Here is a 22107-nt window from a genome sequence, read left to right as displayed (position 1 = left end):
TACACTGCTATAATTAAATGGATAACTAACAAGGACCTACTGTATAGCACAGGGAACTCCGCTCAAAGTTATGTGGCAGCCTGGATGGAAGGGGAGTTTGGGGGAGAATGGATACATGTATATGTATGACTGAGTCCCTCTGCTATGCACCTGGGCTTCCCAGGTGATGCTAGTGGTAAAGAACCTGCCTGCCAATGCAGGAGACATAAGAGATGTGAGTTCAATCCCTGGGTCGGGAAGATACCCTGGAGGAGGACACTGCAACCTGCTCCAGTATTCTTGCCTGGAGAATCCCATGGACAGAGGAGCCTGGTGGGCTACAGTTCATGGGGTCACAAAGAGTCAGATGTGACTGAGCGACTAACACTTTCAGATACTGAAATTTCTGCTCAGATTGCTCAGATCTTTCGCATGCAGATGGGAGCCTGAGGAAGGGGCTCAGGCTGACTCTCATCAGAAGAGAGCTGCTAGGATCAGCAGGTAGGAGACCTTGTGCATCATCTGGAGAACGTGTCGGGGCATGATGGTGGAGGCACCTCCCATCCACCAGGCAGGGCAGCCGTGTCCTCACTGCAGAAGCATTTCTAGCCCAGATGTGCATGCCTAGTCTCAGCCAGAAGCAGGAGCGGTGGGATCCCCCCTGGGTGGTCCCCAGTGTCTGGGGCACTGCACAGAGCCACCAGCAGTCTTATCAGTTGCTCCTACCCAATGCACACACTCTCCTTCAGCATCTCCAAGTATGGCCAACACAGCAGCTCCCAATGGGCTCCGCCTTCCCACCCAAGCACCCTGCTCCCTCCCCCATAAGCCACCCCAACACCCTGTCTGTTCTAAGTCTTTCATGCAGACCTCTCCATCTTTCTGCCACAACTTGCTGAGCTTACAACACCAACATAGATTTGTTCTTATTTAAACTGGGATCCAAAAGAAGAACTTGAAGTAAATTCTTATGCTGCCTTCCTAACCAAACTCCAAGCTATTAGTTTATCTTTCCACATGGGGTATTTTCTTCCCTGCATGTATTAGTATGTTGTTATTCACACTGATTTGGGTCTTAGTATCAAAAAAATCTTCTATATTAAAACGGGTTGCCAGCCCAAACAGACAATGCACATAATAAGGTGCTACTGTCAGAGTTAAGGTTGTTGTTATGTTGATAATGTTCATTCAGTTTTTAAGATTTTTTTTTATTGGGATATGGTTGCCTTACAATGTTGTGTTAGTTTCTGCTGTACAGCATATTGAATCAGTCATATGTATACACACACACCCCTCCCTGTGCTATACAGCAGCTTCCCACTAGCTATCTATTTTACACATGGTAATGTATCGGAGAAGGCAATGGCAACCCACTCCAGTACTCTTGCCTGGAAAATCCCATGGATGGAGGAGCCTGGAAGGCTGCAGTCCATGGGGTCTCGAAGAATCAGGCACGACTAAGCGACTTCACTTTCACTTTTCACTTTCATGCATTGGAGAAGGAAATGGCAACCCGCTCCAGTGTTCTTGCCTGGAGAATCCCAGGGACGGGGTAGCCTCGTGGGCTGCTGTCTATGGGGTTGCACAGAGTCGGACACGACTGAAGTGATTTAGCAGCAGTGTATACATGTCAAACTCAATCTCCCAATTCATCCTACCCGCACCGCCACCCCCTCCGCCCCTGTGTCCACACATTCGCTTTCTACAGGAATGAAATTGGGTCATTTGTAGAGATATGGATACTTCACTCGGTCAGAAAGAGAGAAACAGATATCGTATATTAGTGCATATATGTAGAAGCTAGAAAAATAGGTGAACCTAGTTCCAGGGAAGGAATAAAGATGAAGGTGCAAAGAACAGACATGTGGATATTGTTCATTCATTTCTGCAACAACTATTTCCTGAGATTCATCATGTGCCAGGCAATGATGATATAAAGGATGAAGACATGGTACTTTCTAGCCAGCTGGAGAAGACAGATGTGTATCTGGGTAATATTCTTGGTGCAGGAAGTTTGATAATAAAGGTTTGAATCAAGTGCTACAGTCTGAAGTAACATTATGTGTTGTATCACCAAGGAATCAGCCCATGAGCTGAGGCTTGAAAGCTGAATGAGGGTTTTCCACGTGTGGAAAGAAAGGAGATTTGGGAGTGAGCATCTCCAGCAGATGGAACAACATGCAGACTCACAGCGCTGTAAAAGACCCTCCTTATTCAGATCAGAGCAGATTTCTGGGCGACATCTAAGTCTGGGGTTGTGAGCAGTGGGGAAGGTCCAGATGGCCAGTTCAGAGAGGTGTGCAGCCATGGTCAAGGAATGAAGATCTGATCCTGCTGGTGAGAGGATTTCATTTCAAAGTGCACCCGCTCCTCTTCACCTCCAAACCCTGAGGGCCCCCCCAGTGGGGCCCAGAAAGAGGAATGGGGAGTTCGGCAAGAAGGCAGGTCTCAAACTTCTGGCCTGCCTTCAGTCTGAATGATTCTGCTTCTGCTGCTGCTAAGTCGCTTCAGTTGTGTCTGACTCTGTGCGACCCCAGAGACGGCAGCCCACCAGGCTCCCCCGTCCCTGGGATTCTCCAGGCAAGAACACTGGAGTGGGTTGCCATTTCCTTCTCCAATGCATGAAAGTGAAAAGTGAAAGTGAAGCCACTCAGTCGTGTCTGACTCTTAGCGACCCCATGGACTACAGCCCACCAGGCTCCTCCGTCCATGGGATTTTCCAGGCAAGAGTACTGGAGTGGGGTGCCATTGCCTTCTCTGATTCTGCTTTTAGCTGCTTACAAATGAATTTTAATGGGGGTGATTTAGTTGTTAAGTCATGTTCGACTCTTTGCGATCCCATGGACTGTAGCCTGCCAGGCTCCTCTGTCCATGGGATTTTCCAGGAAAGAATACTGGAGTAGGTTGCCATTTCCTTCTCCAGGGAATCTTCCCGATCCAGGGATTGAAGCACTGTCTCCTGCATTGGCAGCCAGATTCTTTACCTGCCGAGCCACCTGGGAAGCCATTGGCAGTGCGTGAAGGCTCCCTAAGCTTCCTCAACCTGGACTATGATGCAGGCCCCAGGGACAGGGAGGGGGCCTCAGCCAGACTCACTTGTCAGGGATGGTCACCATGTAATTGAAGAGCTGCCAAGGGATGCCCTGCAGGATGGTGTTCCTGAAGCTGGTGTGGTTCAGCACCTGCCTGGGCCTCCTGTCAATCACCACCACCTGGATGTCATTTTCCGAGCCCGGGTACTTCTTTCCGTCCACTGGAAACCATAATAAACACCAGTGGGCTTCGAGGAGGGGGCTGGCCCACCCTGATAGCTCATGCCCTCATCATGTTTGGAATACAGGAGGTGCCCTCAACTGTGGTCATACAAGTTGACTGCCACTTAACTTGGGGACATAAAAGAGAACAGAAGGGACTTCCCTGGTGGTCAAATGGTTAAGAATCTGCCTGCCAATGCAGGGGACAAGGGTTCATTCCCTGGTCCCGGAAGATTCCACATGCCATGGGGTAACTAAACCAGTGCACCACAACTACTGAGCCTGAGCCCTAGAGCCCGTGCTCTGCAACAAGAGAAGTCATCGCAAGGAGAAGCCTGTGCATCACTACTAAAGAGTAGCCCCCACTTGCCTCAACTAGAGAAAGCCTGCACACAGCAACGAAGACCCAGTCCAACCAAAAATAAATAAATCACTTTTAAAAGGAGAGCGAATGGAAGAGAGGAAAGGAATGGAGCCATCCTGTCCTCCTCAGCAACCTGGACCAAGGGCTGCTTGGGGAAATGGGGAAGGCTTGGCCCTGGGCTCTTGAGACAAAGGTGCAGCCTTCAAGGAGCTCAGCCAGAAATGGGAGGATTGCACCTGGCATGAGAAGGAAGTGGATGTTTCCTTGCGTCCATAGGGAGCAAGAAATCTGCTGACTCCTCTGACAACAGAGAGCAAGCACATTTATCAACCAACAAGCACCAACCCAACTGTGTGAGTGAAACCACATGGAATTAGTCCAAAGCAAGTGGACCCTCATCTAGAGCAAGTGCAGTGACTGACAGTCTTCCCAAGGCCAGTGTCAGAGCTGTCCATGCACCGTGCCCACCTGGGGGAGAGGAAGCTTGGCAGGCAGCAGGGGAAGTCTCCTTTGGGCTGCCTCCACCCACTCCTCTCCACCCTTCCTCCTGCTTCCTTGCACATCTCCAGCCCCAAGATGAGGTCTTGGCTGTTAAGGTAGAAATCCCTGAACCAGTAGCTCCTGGGGCTGCAAAGTGAGGACTAACGACTGCCCGCAACACATCTGACCTCCCAGATGGCTTCCTCCTCCCCTCACTCTGCAAAGGTGGCCCACAAGTCCCACCCCAGTGACCAGCTTCTGCTCCTGCCCAACCCCAGCACAGCTGCCAAATAGGAAACCAAGATCCAGCAACCGTGCTCTGCCCCCATGCAGGTCAGAGAAGCCAGCCTCCTGACTCTGTGAACCGCCTCCTGGTCAGAACTGCTGCTCAAGGGACATTTTCTCTCCCGGGCCCACCTACCTCTCTGCTCACAGTCCCTGGGGCTGCGCCCTCCTTGGCTTCCCTCTCCAACTGCTCAGCCAGGACCACGGCATCATTTATCCCGGGAAAGCCAGGGCCCAGGCTGGGGTCAGAGGCGGCAAGAAACGAGAAATGGACGCTCCTTTTCACCCAGAGGCTGCTCTCTGAATCAGATCCTGAGATCTGACACTGTTCTCAGCACCTGCTCTGGACAGGTGACTCTGGGCAAATGTGGCCAACCTGTCATTGGCCAGCTCGAAGACTCCCGACCTGAGCCATCTGACTTCTCCGTGGGAAGTGGCTTGGTCCAAAAGGGCCGGGCTGCCAGCGCTGGGAAGCTCGGACTCAGGACAAAGTCCACCATCTGCTGGGCTGGCAGAGAACACGCAGGAGGCCAGTGCCGCCCAGAAGCCCAGAACCCGGCAAGGCTCCTCCTTGTGGTCCCAGGCAACCCCTGCCTTCCCTGGATAACCCAGAAGTGGCTGGGAGGTCAGGAAGGTCATGACCCAGTGTCTCAGAGAGCCTGGCATAAGGTCAGCTCACACCATCCTGCCATGAATCTTTTAATATCACTACATTCATTTTACAGGTGAAAAGTCACTGCATAGAAATTCATTGAGCACCTACTAAGTGCCAGACCTGGGCACCCAGGGTCATAGCCCATTACTGGTTCAGCAAAAATCTAGTGACTTTCCAGAGGCCACGTAGCTAGCAAGATGTCAAGCCAGGTGTCTAATCAAGATCCACCCAACCCCAAAGCCCTGGCTCTCTTCATGGCATCGTATTGGGACTTCCCTGGTAGTCCATGCTCCCACTGCAGGGGGCCTAGATTCAATCCCTGGTTGGGGAACTAGATCCCACATGCAACACCTAAGAGTTTGCACGGCACAACGAAGATGTGGTGCGTGCATGTGTGCTAAGTCGCTTCAGTTGTGTCTGTTTGCGATTCCATGGACTGTAGACTGCCAGGTTCCTCTGTCCATGGAATTCTTCCCAAGGATCAAACCCATGTCTCTTGTGTCTCCTGCATTAGCAGGCAGGTTCTTTACCACTAGCACTGCCTGGGAAGCCCTAAGATGTGGTATAGCCAAATACATGTTTTTAAAAAAGGGAGAGAGAGAAAGAAACTGGCTTTTGGGAGCCTGTCTGTCCCAAGCCTGATGTCCCCAAGCCAGTTGTCAGCATCAATAGGGATGCCCCAGGGAAAACAATGGAAAAAATAAGTTGTGTAACAAGTTTGAACCCATGGAAGATTCTTCTAGAAATACCAATTCTTAAGCTGCACCTAGTCCTCCAGAATCAGAATCTCTGAGTATGGGGCCTGGCCTGGCACTCCATTTTATAAGCCCTCCAGGATCATCTGGTGGTTGCTCAAGTTCAAGGGAGTTTCCCAGATGGCTCAGCGGTAAAGAATCCATCTCCCAATGCAGGAGACACAAGCTGAATCCCTGGATTGGGAAGATCCCCTGGAGAAGGAAGTGGCAAACCACCCCAGTATTCTTGCCTGGAGAATCCCATAGACAGAGGAGCCTGGTGGGCTACAGTCCATGGGGCTGCAATCATTCGGACATGACTGAGCACACAGGCACAAGTTCAAGAACCAAGGACTTCACTTATGTAGAGCAAGTTGAGAACCACAGCATCAGGGGACAAGGCACTTCTATGTGTCCTACTGGGACTCTCATCACGTGGGCAGAGTGCTTTTCCCCCGCATGTCCCCCTGGAGAGCCTGATCTAAGGGTGACATTTAACCCGTCTGCCCCTTAAAGACCATCCCACACTTTTGTCCTAAGCACAGCCTCTGTGAGCTGTTTGTATGGACCAGGCTGGGACTTTTGTGTGACCCTCTCTTCTAACAAACGGAATGCTTTCTGACGCTCACCACCAAATGTTTCAGGGCTGGCTGGGGGCTTTAATGAGGGTGTAGGTGCAATCCGTGGGAAGCCATGCAAGGCTTTGGAAATCTGGCCATCGCTGGGACAGGGGCCCATGGTCACAAGGGAGGCGCTTTGGGGATAAAGCTGCCTTTGTCAACGGGTGTTGGGGGCAGTTCCACATGGCAGGGCTGAGTCTGGGGTGCAGTGGAGTAACTTCTCAAGTGCAGGGCTTCCCCGGTGGTTCAGTGGTAAAGAATCTGCCTGCAATGCAGGAGACGCTGGTTTTATCCCTGGGTTGGGAAGATCTCCTATGCCATGGAGCAGCTAAGCGCTACAACTGCTGAGCCTGTGCTCTAGAGTCTGGGAGCAGCAACTACTGAAGCCCGTGTGCCCTAGAGCCTGTGCTCCACAGCAAGAGAAGCCACCGCAATAAGAAGACTGTGCACCACAACTAGAGAGGAGCCCCTGCTCGTCACAACTGGAGAAAGCCTGTGCAGCAATGAAGACCCAGCACAGCCAAAAATAAATAAAACTGTATAAAGTGCAGGGAACCTTGGTCAGTGTCACCTGCTCTGCTCACACCTGTGATGCAGTCAGGGCTTAAGCCCAGGGGTAGACCACCAAGGCTGTTTCACTGGCAGAGAAAGGCTGGGGGCGATCTGGCAGCCCAGGAGGCCAGCCTGGCCCTTCCAGACCCCACAGCCTCTGCGGGCCCTACAGCCTCCCTCCCACACCTTGTCCTTGTGTCTGAATCCAGGTCCTGCTTCTCCATCTTCAGATGACACCCACCTGCTCACTCTCAGCAGGTGAATTCATTCCGGCCCAGACCTTCACTGAGTGCGGTTTCTCTCCTGGTGGAGACATCCGTGCCACCTGGGACTCTTCCAGGAAAAGGAGACCCTCCCCTCTGCTTCCGACACTCCCAAAAGGTGAGCTCGTGCCTGAAGAAAGCTGGGAGGATGCATCTGGAGAGCCCCACGTGGGTGAGAAGTGGGGGCCCCTGAACCACACACCAAGCTTGGCCAGATCCTACTGTGGGATGTCGGTCATGTCCCAGCCTTGGTTCACTCAGCTGCCAAATGGAATTAAAAACTCCCACCGCGAGGGCCAACAAACACATGAAGAGATGCTCAACATCACTAATTATTACGGAAACACAATCAAAACTGCAATGAGCTATCACCTCACTCCCATCAGAATGGCCATCATTTAAAAAAAAATCTACAAACAATAAATGCTGGAGAGGGTGTGGAGAAAAGGGAACTCTCCTACATTGTTGGTGAGAATTTAAGATGGTACAGCCACTATGGAGAACAGCGCAGAGATTTCTTAAAAAACTAAAAACAGAGCTACCATATGACCTAGCAATCCCACTTGTGGGCATAAACCCAGAGAAAACCATAATTCAGAAAAGACACTTGCACCTCAATGTTCATTGCTGCACTGTTTACAATAGCCAGGACATGGAAGCAACCTAGATGTTCATTGACAGAGGAATGGATAAAAAAGATGTGGTATATCTCCTTTACTTTCTTCATAGAACTCGTCACCATCTGAAGATGTCCTGTAGTCTATTTGGTCTGTGGTTTGTATTTCTACGTCCCATTTAGAGTGCAAACACCCCAGACAGGAGGAATTCATCAGATTTGTTCACTGTGGGGTCTGCAGCCCTAGGGCACGGCTGGTCCAGAAGAGCTCAGTAAACACTTGCTGAATGAATCAACCCCAAACTGAATGAATAAATAAATGACTAATGCCATGTAATGAGCATCTACATTTGTTTGTATTTTAGAGTCTACAGGGAGTTCTGGAAGACATTTTCTTAATCTAATATAGGTGATTATGCTCAGGTTTAGATGGAACTTAACCTATTTGACCCTCTCTCCTAGTTTCTCAAGGCCACAGATAAGAAAAGAGTGAGCAAGTTCTCTCTGAGAGAAGAGAGTTTACTTCTGAGAGCATCAGTGGCCCTTTGGATTGGACAAGCAGAATCACTTGGTTTAATTCACAGCTACAGGATGGAACATTTGGAGGTACAGAAGCTTGACTGGTTAATAACAGTAACAACTGGGACTTCCCTAGCAGTCCAGTGGTTATGATTCTGAGCTTCTACTGCAGGGGCACAAGTTCAATCCCTGTACAGGGAACTAAGATCCTACATGCTGTGTGGTGCGGCCAAAAATAACAGCAACAGCGGTCATTCGCGAAGCACTTGCTCTGAGCCACCCTACTAAGTACTGTCAACACAGCATCCATCTCCACAGTTAACTTATAGGGTTGGTGCTATTCATTATTCCTATTTTCTGGATGAGGAAGGGAGAAAGAGGAGGCACCAGCTGGTAACAGGCTTTCCCAAGGCACGGAGCCAGCATTTGAGCCCAAGGTTATCTAACAACAAAGTCCAGGCCATTCTGGCCCTTGGAATAAACACTGAATAAACAAACCAGGCGGAGTTGAGCAATCTGGAAATTCCTACCCCACCCGGCAGCCCAGGCACAGGGGCTGGAGGTTGAGAAAGGGTTAAGCACCAAAGAGAGAGGGAAAGGTTGGTGTTTGGGTGGCGCTTTTTCCAGGCCCTGATCAGGAAGGTTTGCACACGGTGTGCTTGCTTGCCCTCCACCCGGCCACAAGAAAAGGCCAGGTTTTCATGCATGACTGACACACCCAGGACAGGATGGAGGTGGGGGCTGTTTCCATTCCACAAGATTTAGGCAGGAACCATGTGTTCAGTCTGGGGTCTTGCCTCTTATAAGGGTGTAGACATAGTTGAGTCCCTCATCTTTTCTGGCTCTTACAGGATGCTGGAGCTTTCTGAGCCAGGGGCCCGGCTCTGTTCAGTATGTGTTCAGACAGGACGAGGGGTGAGCCAGGGTTGGGAGGGAACAGCCAGGCCCCCTCCTGCAGTCCTCCTGCCCACACAGTTATCGCAGGAAAGCCGCTTCCTGACTTGCTTCAGAAAGCAACGTTTTTAAAGATGAAGAAATCCCTGCTTTCTTTTCTTAATTTGTTATTGTCATGATATGACTGACTCAATAAGTAAAAATGTTCAATTCCAGCCCGAGGTCACAGGCTCATCTCCCCCAGGCTGGAAACTCCTCCGGAGGCTTCGTGCCTTCTCCCACTTCCGCACCTCAGCACATGCACATGCTGCCCTTTTCTAACTCACAAAGCCCCTGCTTCTCAGCCGGCTCTCATGTTTGGCTCAGAGCCACCTCCTCCAGGAAGTCTTCCATGATACCTCCATCCCAATTCACCGATGGAATTAGGGGCTGCTCTGCTGTCATCTCAAAGCTCTCTCATCAGGGTCTTATCCATTTACTGTGAGATCCCTGATGCCAGGGACTGTGTCTTCTCTCTCTCTGTAGCCCTGCACAGTCCCTGGATGTTAAATAGCTATTGGAGGAAGGAATGAGAAAAGAAAAAAAAAAAAAAAAACAGGAAAAAAAGGCAGGAGGAAGGAGGGATAGAGGTCAGATGTCTCTGTGGTCAGATGCATAGAGAGATATATGCATAGGTCAGATATAATAGAGACAGAGACAGGCAAATATAACTAACTGCATGCCCAGGTATGCGTATGTACCCTCCAGTCACAGGAAGGGTATGGCGGGAAAAGCCCACCATGGTCCAGGAGTTCAGAGGCCTGAACTCTTACTCTCAGGTTGTTGCTGACTGGCTGTGCGGCCTGGGATAAGCCATGCCCCCTTCTGAGCTTCAGCTATCTCCTTTGTGACATGTGTTATTATCAGCCTTTTAAGGGTTTCCCTGGTGGCTCAGTGGTAAAGAATCCACGTGCTGGCAGCAGCGGAGACACAGACATAGAGAACAGACTTAGGGACACGAGGTGGGGCAGGAGCGGGTGGAAGGGGAGAGCGGGATGTACGGAGAGTAAAATGGAAACACACACTCAGTTCAATCCATTTCAGTCCCTCAGCTGTGTCCGACTCTTTGCAACCCCATGGACTGCAGCACGCCAGGCTTCCCTGTCCATCACCAACTCCTGGAGCCTACTCAAACTCATGTTCATTGAGTCGGTGATGCCATCCAACCATCTCATCCTCCGTTGTCCCCTTCTCCTCCTGCCTTCAATCTTTCCCAGCATGAGGGTCTTTTCAGATGAGTCAGTTCTTCGCATCAGGTGGCCAAAGTATTGGAGTTTCAGCTTCAGCATCAGTCCTTCCAATGAATACTCAGGAAGATCTCCTTTAGGATGGACTGGTTGGATCTCCTTGCTGTCCAAGGGACTCTCGTGGAAACATACATTACCATATGTAAAATAGAGAGCCAGTGTGAATTTGCTGTATGACTCGAAGAACTCAAATGGGGGTTCTGTAACAACCTAGAGGGGTGGGATGGGGAGGGAGGTGGGAGGGTGGTTCAAGAGGGATGGGACATACGAATACCTGTGGCTGATTCATGTTGATATTTGGCAGAAACCAACATAATACTGTAAAGCAATTATCCTTCCATTAAAAATAAATAATTTTTAAAAAAAAAACTAAAAAAATAAAAATAAAAAACCCACCTCCAATGCAGGAGACACGGGTTCAATCCTTGGTCCAAGAGGATCCCACATGCCATGGAGCAACTAAGCCCATGTACCACAACTACGAGCCCAGACACTGCAACTATTGAAATTGTGTATCTAGAGCCTATGAATCTAGAGCCTGTGCGTCTAGAGCCCATGCTCCACAAGAGAAGCCACCACAATGAGAAGCCCTCGCACTGCGATGACTAGAGGCCGCTGCTCACTGCAACTAGAGGAAAGCCTACATAGCAATGAATACCCAGCACAGCTTTAATAAATAAAAATCAATTTTCAAAAAAGATTTCAATAAGAAGGTTCTCACTGCCTGATGCGTGGTGCTGTTTCAAGAAGCATCAGTGTTGCCTTCCTCCAGCAGCACTCCGCCTATGGTACCCTAGATGCCATCCTCGACCAGGACAGAAGGCAGGGTGCAGGAGCCAGAAGTCCGTTTTCATCTCATACCATCTCAGCCATTCAGACGTTAAAATGCATACACCCTACACTGCGTGATACCCATTCTGGCTGCTTCCGTGTTCATCTTCCCAGGGACAGATGCTCACTCTGGCTCCAATTCCTGGACCAGCCTGGTCTGCAGCAGGACATACAGGGCATCTCCTGTGAAAAAAGCCTGGGGAGGGGACCCTCCAAGGGGACCCCACGTGAGGCCCTGGGACACGTGAGTATATACAGAGCCTTGACATGGTTCTCTTTGCCACCCAAGCGTCCAGTTCCCATGAAGGGCACCTGCTCTGTCTCCTCCGTCCTGGCCTATTCCTAACCTTGCTGTCAGAGCCCGGAGCCCCATTCCAACCCTATGCCCAGCCCGCACCATTATCTGTACCTGCTTCTCCTCTGCCCCCCAAAACCATCTGCTTGATGCTGCTCCCTTCTCCCCAAACCCCAGCCAAAATCTAAACTTGAACTCACTGTGAGGTCTACCCAGCAGAGCTGGGCACTTTTGCCACCAAGGGCTCTGCCCATGAGACCAGCATAGGATGAAGCAGTGCTGTACTTTATTGCTGTTGTTTAGTCTCTCAGTCGTGTCTGACTCTGCCACTCCATGGACAGCAGTGCACCAGGCTTCCCTGCCCTTCACTATCTCCTGGAGCTTGCTCAAACTCATGTCCATTGAGTCGGTGATGCCATCCAACCATCTCATCCTTTGTCGTCCCCTTCTCCTCCCACCCCCAATCTTTGCCAGCATCAGGGTCTTTTCTAATGAGTCAGCTCGTCGCATCAGGTGGCCAAAGTATTCGAGCTTCAGCTTCAGCATCAGTGCTTCCAAGGAATATTTAGGGTTGATTTCTTTTAGGATGGACTGGTCTGCTCTCTTTGAAGTCCAAGGGACTCTTGAGAGTCTTCTCAGCAACACAATTTGAAAGCATCAGTTCTTCGGCTCTCAGCCTTCTTTATGGTCCAACTCTCACTGTATTTTATTAAATTAGGTCTTTGCATCTAGTGGCACATAACATATTATTAATATTAGTAAAAACTGAAAGCAACTGAGGAAGGACATGGGAGAGCCTTCTGGGGTGAGAGTAATGTTCCTAATAAGGTAAGTTTCTCAGGTGTATCTGTTTTTCAAGATTAATCGAATGGTACATACATTTCACTGTGTGTAAACTTTACCTGAAAGAAGAACAGTCACCAAATACTGAGCTTGTTTTCATTATATACATGCTGAAGTGTTTAGAAGTGAAGTGTAGGGGTGCCTGAAACTTATTTGGAAATGTATTAAAAATATAAGATGGGAACTTCCCTGCTGGTCCAGTGCTTAAGAATCCACCTTGCAAGACGGGGGACATGAGTTCCATCCCTGGTCTGGAAGATCCCACGTACTGAGGGGCAACTAAGCCCATGCACCGCAATGAGCCCATGTGCCCCAGAGTCTGTGCTCTGCAACAAGAGAAGCCACTGCAAGAAGAAGCCTGTGCACAGCTAGAGTGTAGCCCCCACTCACCACAACTACAGAAGGCCTGTGCACAGCAACAATGACCCAGTGCAGTCAAAATAAATGAATATATTTTTAAAAATTAAAAAAAATAAGATGGATGCATGGGTGGTGGATAGAGGGTTGGTGGGATGGATAGTCATGTAACAAGGCAAAGAAACATTGCTTGTAGAATCAAATAGTAGGTATATGCTTGTTGACTACAATTCTTTCCACTTCCCTATATGTTTGAACATTTTTGATAATAATATTTTGGAAAGAACATAATTGAAAGCAAGCTAAGTTGATAACTGGGGGAGGTATGAAATCAATTGTGTCCCTGATGTGGTTTTCTGAGGCCATAATGGTGATGGTTCTGATAACTTCACAGGAACTGAGAAGCCTAACGCCAAGTAGAAACATCAGCATGGCAATTGGTCTGTTATGTGTCTAAGGATCGCTGTAGTTATTTTTCAGCCACATGCTAAGAATTCACGCTTTAGCATGAAACAGAGCCGCCTGGGTTCAAACCTCAGTCCTGCTGCTCACCGTTTGGATAAGCTCCCCAGGCCCCATTTCTGCTCACCTTATAATAAAGACAAGGCTTTCCCCAGTGGCTCGCTCAGACTGTAAAGAATCGGCCTGAAATATGGGAGACCTGGGTTCAATCCCTGAGTTGGGAAGATCCTCTGAAGAAGGGCATGGAAACCCATTCCAGTATTCTTGCCTGGAGAATTCCATGGACAGAGTAATCTGGTGGGCTACAGTCCATGGGGTCGCAGAGAGTCAGACATGATTGAGTGACTAGTGCACACATTGCCTCATAGGGATGCAGGGGAAGATCCAGTGAGTCCATGCCCATCAGGGTCCTAAATCAGCACCTGTGCTGAAAGCCCCCCAGGTGGAGGGAGGTGCTGGTATTTACGGAGAGATTTCTAAGAGGCACCCTCCAGGATTGGCCAGCAGATGTGGGGAAGAGAGATAACGGGCTGACACATGGAGAGAAGGGCTCTTGAGGCCTGGCTCCACCAGCAAAACCTCTTTTTTCCCTGCGCTGACAAGTCACCAGGATGCTTTAAAAAAATTTTTTTTAAATTTTATTTGACTGCCTCGGTCTTAGTTGCAGCATGCAGGATCTTTTGTTGTGGCTCGAGGGCTTAGTTGCCCCAAGGAATGTGGGATCTTCCCAGACCAGGCATTGAACCCGTTTCCCTGCATTGCAAGGTGGATACTCAGCACTGGACCACCAGCGAAGTCCAATCAGGATGATTTTTTGAAAGATGCTGTGAGGAAAACAGACTGATGGACAGATGTTTACGAAGCACACAGAGGCGATGTTAAGCTCATAAGATCTGAGACAGTTCATTTCTCATTGCTTCTCTACCTCTGCACCCAACCTAACTCCCGAAGCTCCATACACAACTCAACTGGCGCCTTCTTAGGGAGGCCCACCCTGACCACCAGACTAGGCCAGTTCCCCAGTGAGAGCCTCTCATAGTGACGAATCCTCTTGTCATCATATTGATGCGTATGTGTGCTTTTTATCTCCAGTTTCCCAGTATATCCTCAGAGCCCAGCACAGTGCCTGAAGCAGAGACTGCGCTAAATAATCTGTTGAGAATGAATTCCAAGTGTCTGAGAAAGCAACTGCACTCTCTGTAGATTGACAAATAGAAAATTGGTGGTGGGGTGAAGTGTTATTCACTCAGTCATGTCTGACTCTTTGCAACCCTATGGACTGTAGCCCACCAGGCTCCTCTGTCCATGGGATTCTCCAGTCAAGAATACTGGAGTGGGTAGTCATGACCTCCTCCAGGGGATCTTCCCAAACCAGGGAGATTGAACCCATGTCTCCTGTACTGGCAAGCAGATTCTTTACCACTGAGCCAATAGGAAAGCCCCGAGAGGTTAATTACCTTTCCCCAAACCAAGTAGCCCATTCATCTTAGAGCTAAGGTTCCATTTCAGTAGCCAGACCCTGCAGCCCTGGGGTCTTGGTCCCTATGCTCCACTGCCTTTCTTCTGAAGTCGGAGACACTTTAATGGAACCTAACCAAATGGATCTCAGGGTTCCAGCCTCTCGGCCGTATCTTCCTCCTGGAGCTAGAAAAGTCAGAAATGTGCCTTTGACTTGCTTCTCTTTCTTTTTTAAAAGAAAACCACGTGTTTATTCTCTTCTGCCAAAGTTACAACAGAGCTGAAGCTTTGCCAGTGTTGACTTAAAAAGCTGGGCTGAGGGGTTAAAATCCTTTCCCCTGATGCCTGTTTGTTTATGTTTCCGGAGTGAAAGAAGGAGGTTGTTATAAGAAACCATCTGATCCATTGCAGAGGCTGTACCTGCGGCAAGGCAGGGAGTCTGGCCCGAGTACCTGGCGCCCCTCTCAGCACTTAGATCCGAGAAGGCTCTGAGGGGGTCCCTGCTCCAGAGACTTGTTCTCCTGTCTCCCCCAGACGCTGAGCAGCATCCCCTCCTGTTCTGCATCCTGTTAGAAGCGGAGCACAGCTGTGGGGACTCTGACAACTCTGGACATTTGACATCGATGCTCTTGCCCCTGAAAGTTGCCAGGACCCCTCACAGAGGAAGGAAGGGCAGGTACAAACCGGCTGCCCTAGCCAGGGCTTTCTCTCATCCCCTTTGGGTGGTCCTGCAATAAAGCCCACCCTTCACCCTTCTGACAAGCAGCCTAATGAGCACTCAGCCAGCCTCCGTGAGGACAACGCAGACAGACAGGGAGGGACTGCACCACACACACACACACACACACACACACACAAACACAACACAGTATAACCCCAACGATGCTTTTCCATGCTTCCACTCCTCTGGGAGAACGTCAAAAAGAAAAAGTCAAACTCTCCATCTCCACCTCCCCGTGATTCAGCCCCACTCACCATTCTCCTTTCGTGGGAAGACCCTCTTCTGCAAACTCATGTCGGGGGGCTCTGAGGATGTGGGAGAGCAGTGACTGGTCCCTCTGGGTTCGGATCAAGAAGTCTTGGGGGATCAACAGCAGCTTCTAGGGCTGGGAGTATTTGAATGGGAGTTAAAATTACAAAGTAACTCCTCGTTAGAACTGTTTCTCCCCCCGCCGGCAGGGAGGGAAGAAAAAAAAATCCCTTTCCCTCTGCCAGCAAATCTTTAACGTCTCAAAACAGTTGCTTCCAACTCCTGCCCTCCTTGCGAAGCGAATGTGTAGAAGGCGATGTAATTTCACTGAATCAAGCCCTCAGATCACAAGCCTTTTCCTGTACCACAAACAGAAATGTAAAACCTCAAACTTTCCCTTGGACTGGGAGTCCGTTGCGAGCGGGCAGAACACGATGCTCTCTGAGGTCTAATGTATGGAAAACGTGCTGAACTTTTCAGATCATCCCAAGGGCTGGAGTCCGTTCCCCCACAACTTCCCACCCTCAATCTTTTTTTTTTCTTCTTAATGAGTTCTGGTGTGTTTATGTCATTGCAAGGGACAAACACGACACCTCCAGTCCTTGCCCAAAGTCGAAGTGATTCATTTTCTCCTTCACACACGCCACACACACACAGCGCCTGTTGAATCCCAGTGAAAACGGCTTTCATAAAATCCGCGCGAGGCTGGGGTGGAGTGAGGCGGGGTGAATGCAGTCTGTGTCCTGCGAAGGGCAGTTGGGCTCGGGGGAAGGTGGAGGCTGACTTGAATCAAGACAAACAGAAGGCGCCCTTACTCCCGCCCTTGTCAAGAGGAGGAGGGATGAAAGAAAAGTGGACACAGCCCTGGGGAACTGGGCTCCGAAACTCCCAGTGTTCTCTGCCCAACTTCCCCTTGTTAGCCTTCCCATACCCTGAAGGATCTATTTTTAGACTTGGACAAGGCATACTATTATTTTAAATGACCAATTTGATTGCTGGGTTAAAGAAATCTTTGGATTCCCCCCACCAGAAAGACCAAAAGAATATACCGTAAGTGGGCAAAGAGTCGGGGCCGAAAGCTGGGGAAGAATGTGATGGTTTTCAGGACACGGCAATGTGACAGCAGACGCAAGTAAAAGCCTGCTATGTTTGATCGAGAAAAAGCCACCAGGGAAGCAGGAGTGACAGACCCTGAGCAGGAGTGTCAGCTCCTGGGTTACCTGTCGCCTGCCAAGTGGCCCAGGTCTTCTAGGGGTGAGCCCCTGCCATGGACGCCTCTGGCCTCCTGACCGATGTCACTCCCCCCATTCATAGCCTTTTAAAAAATACTTATTTGGCTGCACTGGATCTTAGTTGCATGAGGGATCTAGTTCCCTGACCAGGGATCAAATCTGGGCCCCCTGCCTTGGGAGCGCAGAGTCTTAGCCACTGGACCACCAAGAAAGTCCCCGTTCATAGTCTTTTTTAAATAAAACTTTTTAAATTTTTTATTGGGGTGTAGCCGATTAACAATGCTGTGATAGTTTCAGGTGAACAGCAAAGGGACTCACTCAGCCATACATACACATGTATCCATTCTCCCCCAAACTCGCCTCCCATCCAGGCTGCTGTATAACATTGAGCAGAGTTCCCTGTGCTATACAGTAGGTCCTTGTTGGTTATCCACTTTAAATATAGCAGTATGCACAGGTCCATCCCAAACTCCATAACTATCCCTCCCCCATATCCTTCCCTCTGGCAACCATAAGATCCTTCTCTAAGTCTGTGAGTCTGTTTTGTAAATAAGTTCATTCTTATCACCTCTTTTTAAAGATTCTGCCCATAAGGGATGTCAAATAACGTCCCTCCTTCTCTGTCTAACTTCACTCAGCCCCACTGTTCAGAGTCTTGAATCACCATCACTCAATTAAACCACCTCCAGGTCACTGTGACCACTCCGCCTCCCCACCTCCCTCAAATAATCATTTCTCTGGGCAGTGCTCCAGGGTGCCAGGGGGAAAAAAATGAAAAAAAAAAAAAAAACCAACTCTGCTGTCAGCACCTGGAGTCAGAAAAGCTCCCTGAGGGTCATCCTTCTCCCAGGATGAGGGTTTGGATCCAGAGCTGGCACTTCCTGCTGCCTGCTCTACCTTGCTCGTAGTAACCAACTGACTGCCCAGGCCATGGACCTGCAGCATGCTGCAGGTACTCTATGCACAAAGAACCATGAGGGCCAGACACTGGCCTTGCATTCTAGTGGTTCCCAGGCACGTCAGCAATGGGAAGCCAGCTAGACAGGGGAATAGTCTGCAGAAACAATGTATGCAGAAATAGTATGCAGAAAATGATGTAATAAAGATTTATTGTCATAGAAGGGCTTTCCTGGTGGCTCAGGGGTAATGAACCCACTTGCTAGTGGCAGGAGAGTTGGGTTTGATCCCTGGGTCAGGAAGATCCCCTGGAGAAGAAAATGGCATCCCGCTCCAGTATTCTTGCCTGAAGAATTTCATGGACAGAGGAGCCTGGGGCTATAGTCCATGGGCTCGCAAAAGAATCAGACACAACTGAACGACTGAACAACAACATTGTCAGAAATGTATTACATCACTAAGCGAATTAAATCAGGTAACAAACACAGAGTGTGTAGTGTGATCCATATTTATGAAGCAAAATTAAATTTGGAGAACTAAAATTGAGGGATGTGGGGGCGGGGGGAGTACTTCCCTGGTGGTTCAGTGGTTAAGACTCTCCACTCCCACTGCAGGGGCCACAGATTCCATCCTGGTTGAAGAACTAAGATCACACACGTCAAAGCATAGCCAGAAAAAAAAAAAAGAAAGAGGGATTTTTCTTTTTCTTCATGGGCTTCCCAGTATCCATTAAGTTTTCCAATATCCATTAGGTTATTCTCAAAGTCAGAGAATAGCAATAGCTTTCAATTCATAACACTTATAGGATGGTAGAAACATTTTTAAATTAAAAAAAAAAATTTAAGTTAAATCACTGGCTTTGGGACTCCAAAGTAAACTTTGTTAAATCAATAACAAAGACTATACTTCTGAAGGTCATAGCTTTTGATCATATGAATTAAGCCTTTGACAAAGGAATTATTACTTGATTAGTAGGCAGAAGAGTGGCCCCTCCAAAGATGTCCACATGCTATTTTTAGGGACCTGCGAACATGCTATATTACATGCAAGAGGGGATTAAGGTTGCTAACCAGCTGACTTTAAAATAGTGGGACAAACTGAGACAGTAGAATTGACCTTTACACACTACCATGTGTAAAATAGCTAGCTAGGGGGAAGCTGCTGTATAGCACAGGGAGCTCAGCTCAGTGCTCTGTGATGACCTAGAGGGGTGGGATGGACAGTGTGGGAGGCAGGCTCAAGAGAGACGGTATATATATATATATATATATATAGATATATATATATATATCTGATTCACTTTGTGGTACAGCAGAAACTAACACAACAATGTAAAGCAACTATATTCCAATTAAAATAAAATAAAGGGATTATCCTAGATGGCCCAGGTGGGCCCAATAAAGTCAGAAGTGTCCTTAAAAGTGGGACAGGGAGGCAGAAGAGGAGGTCAGAGTTAGACAGAGTCTTGAAGAAGCGACACTGCTGTCTTTGATGATGCAGATGGGGGCCATAAGCCAAGGATGGAGATGGCCTCCAGGAGCCAGCAAAAGCAAGGGAAAGGATTCTCCCCTCCAGTGCCCAGATAAGAATGCTAACTCCGCCAACACTTTCATTCTACCCCATGGAGACCCAATTTGGACTTTTGACTTCCAGCACTTTAAGATAGTTTGTGTTTGTGTCTTTTAATCAATTTATTTATTTATGGCTGTGCTGGGTCTTCACTGCTGCGCTGAGCTTTCTCTAGCCTTTCTGAAGCCTGCATGCCCTAGAGTCCATGCTGTACAATAAGAGAAGCCACTGCAGTGAAAAGCCTGAGCACCGCAACTAGAGAGTAGCCCTTGCTCATTGCAACTAGAGAACTGGGGAACGTGTACAGAGCCTGTGGTCCCCTTTGTCTGAGAGGTTCCATCCCCTCCGTGTTAGCCATCCAGGGATCTTATTCTCTCACCACAAAGGTCCCCCTGCTTTGGTGCCAACCACAGCTCACAGATTCTAGAGCAAGTGCTCAGTAGCTGTGGCGCTCGGGCTTAGTTACCCTGTGGCACATGGGATCTTCCTGGAGCAGGGATCGAACCCATGTCCCCTGCATTGGCAGGCAGAGTCTCAACCACTGGACCACCAGGGAAGTCCCTCTATGTATTGTTTTAAGCTACTCATTTTGTGGCAATTTGTTACCACAGCAATAGGACACTGACACATTTGAATTTGTGTGTATTTTGTTTGTTTCTTCAATGATGAAAGCTTGGCCTGGACTACAAAGAGCAAAGTCTGGAGGATACAGAGCACAAAATTTATACCATAAACCCACAGATTTGGGAAAAACACTTGATGATATAAGAGAGGCTATTTTCTTATTTGAAAGAAGATAAAAGTCCGCCCAACTGAAGGGAAGATGAGTTTCAAAGAACACATGGCTGCAGAGGAACTCCTCACTTCTGCCCCTTTGTGGTTGGCACCAAGACACACAGATAGTACATATTAGGGATAAGACATAACACGGAGACCTGGGTCCCACTTTCTGCCTGAAATGCTGGGAGAAAAGAGCCTCATTTGAGTGTCCTGAGCCAACTTGGATTGGAAATGTTCACGTGGGATGGTTAGACCAAGATCCTGGAACAGTCCCCTGAGTTCCCATGGGAGGATGGAGGTAGGGTGGGAGAGAGGAGCTGAAAGTTCCCTGAAGAGGTGAACTTGGAAGAGATGCCCAGAATACCTGAAGGCCCCAGCTGACCCAGGAGCCCCGGGCGGCTGGATGTGGACAAAGCAGGGGGACATTTGTGGTGAGAGAATAAGATCCCTGGATGGCTAACACGGAGGGGATGGAACCTCTCAGACAAAGGAGAAGCTGGCAGCTTCCTCTACAAAGAATGCCTCAAAGAGGGGACCACAGGCTCTGTACACGTTCCCCAGTGCCGCCATCTCACATAATAACCAGGCAGGGAGACCCTCAACTGGCTGAGCAAGAACCCAGAGGAGACCTGACTAAAATCGGGAGTAAACCAGGAATGATTAAATTTACTTTGGATTAGCAAAATCCATTTTCCATCTTCAGGATTTGCCTGGTGGTCCAGTGTCGAAGACTCCACACTCCCAATGCCAGGGGCCTGGGTTCAATCCCTGGTTGGGGAACTAGATCCCACATGCCACAGCTAAAAGTCCCAAGTGCTGCAACTAAGACCCAGTGCAGCCAGGTAAATAAATATTTTTAAAAACCCACTGTCCAGAAAAATGGGGGTTAAAGAGTTAAGTTCAATAACAGAGAAATATGGAAAATTGCATTTTTTTCTGAAAATAGATTATTATTGACGGTATATCAATAAACATAAGTATATAAACATAAGCATATCAACATAAACAGAGATTATCTCTGGCTAGTGAGAGAGATTATAAATGCTTTTCATTTCTTTTTCTCTGCATTTCCTACTTTTCCAAAAGGAACACATTTATATATGTACAGATGTTAGAGCTGAACAATAAAGAAGGCAGAGTGCTGAAGAAGTGATGCTTTCAAACTATGGTGCTGGAGAAGACTCTTGAGAGTCCCTTGGAAGGCAAGGAGATCAAAACAGTCAATCCTAAAGGAAACCAACCCTGAATATTCTTTGGAAGGACTGATGCTGAAGCTGAAGCTCCAATGCTTTGGCCACCTGATGTGAACAGCGGACTCATTGGAAAAGACCCTGATGCTGGGAAAGATTGAAGGCAAGAGGAGAAGGGGACGACAGAGGAGGAGATGGTTGGATGGCATCATCGATTCATTAGACATGAACTTGGGCAAACTGTGGGAGATGGTGATGGACAGGGAGGCCTGGTGTGCTGCAGTCCATGGGGTCACAAAGAGTCAGACATGACTCAGCGACTGAACAACGACAGTCCTCTCTGAAGACACCCCTAACCCAAGTGAATGGAGATGGGGTCAGATGACACAGTCTCAATTATAAACACAGAATATAAGAGAATATGAGGTTTCCCAGGTATCTCAGTGGTAAAGAACACTCCTGCCAATGCAGGAGACACACTCAGTCCTTAACTCAGCAAGATACCCTGGAGGAGGAAAGAGCAGCCCATTCCAGCTTTCCTGCCTGGGAATTCCCATGGACAGAGGAGACTGGTGGGCTACAGTCCATGGGGTCACAAAGAGTTGGGCACGACTTAGTAACTAAACTACCACATAGCTGATCCACTTTGCAGTATAGCAGAAACTAATACAACACCGTGAAGCAACTACATTCCAATAAAATTAAAAAAAAAAAAAAAAGCC

At 48.7% G+C, this 22107-nt stretch overlaps 1 protein-coding gene across 6 annotated transcripts in view; it reads right to left on the bottom strand.

Moving 5' to 3' along the window:
- Window positions 1–22107, bottom strand: part of IL16 (interleukin 16) — a 126681-nt gene that overhangs the window by 96141 nt on the left and 8433 nt on the right. The window contains exon 1 of one of the 6 annotated variants that reach the window (XR_011562590.1): window positions 15723–16527. Coding sequence is in view for 5 of the 6 variants with exons in the window: in XM_070775254.1 (XP_070631355.1) it covers window positions 15723–15762 (40 nt within the window). In the remaining variant the exon portion in view is untranslated. Of the gene's footprint in view, window positions 1–15722; window positions 16528–22107 lie in introns of those variants that run through there. The other 5 variants (XM_070775254.1, XM_070775253.1, XM_070775255.1 and 2 more) reach the window with 5 other exon arrangements.

Source organism: Bos indicus, chromosome 21 (genome assembly GCF_029378745.1).
Source record: "Bos indicus isolate NIAB-ARS_2022 breed Sahiwal x Tharparkar chromosome 21, NIAB-ARS_B.indTharparkar_mat_pri_1.0, whole genome shotgun sequence".
Lineage (NCBI taxonomy): Eukaryota > Metazoa > Chordata > Mammalia > Artiodactyla > Bovidae > Bos > Bos indicus.
The sequence above is the reverse complement of the archived record's forward strand: the minus strand, read 5'-3'. Positions and strand labels throughout refer to the sequence as shown.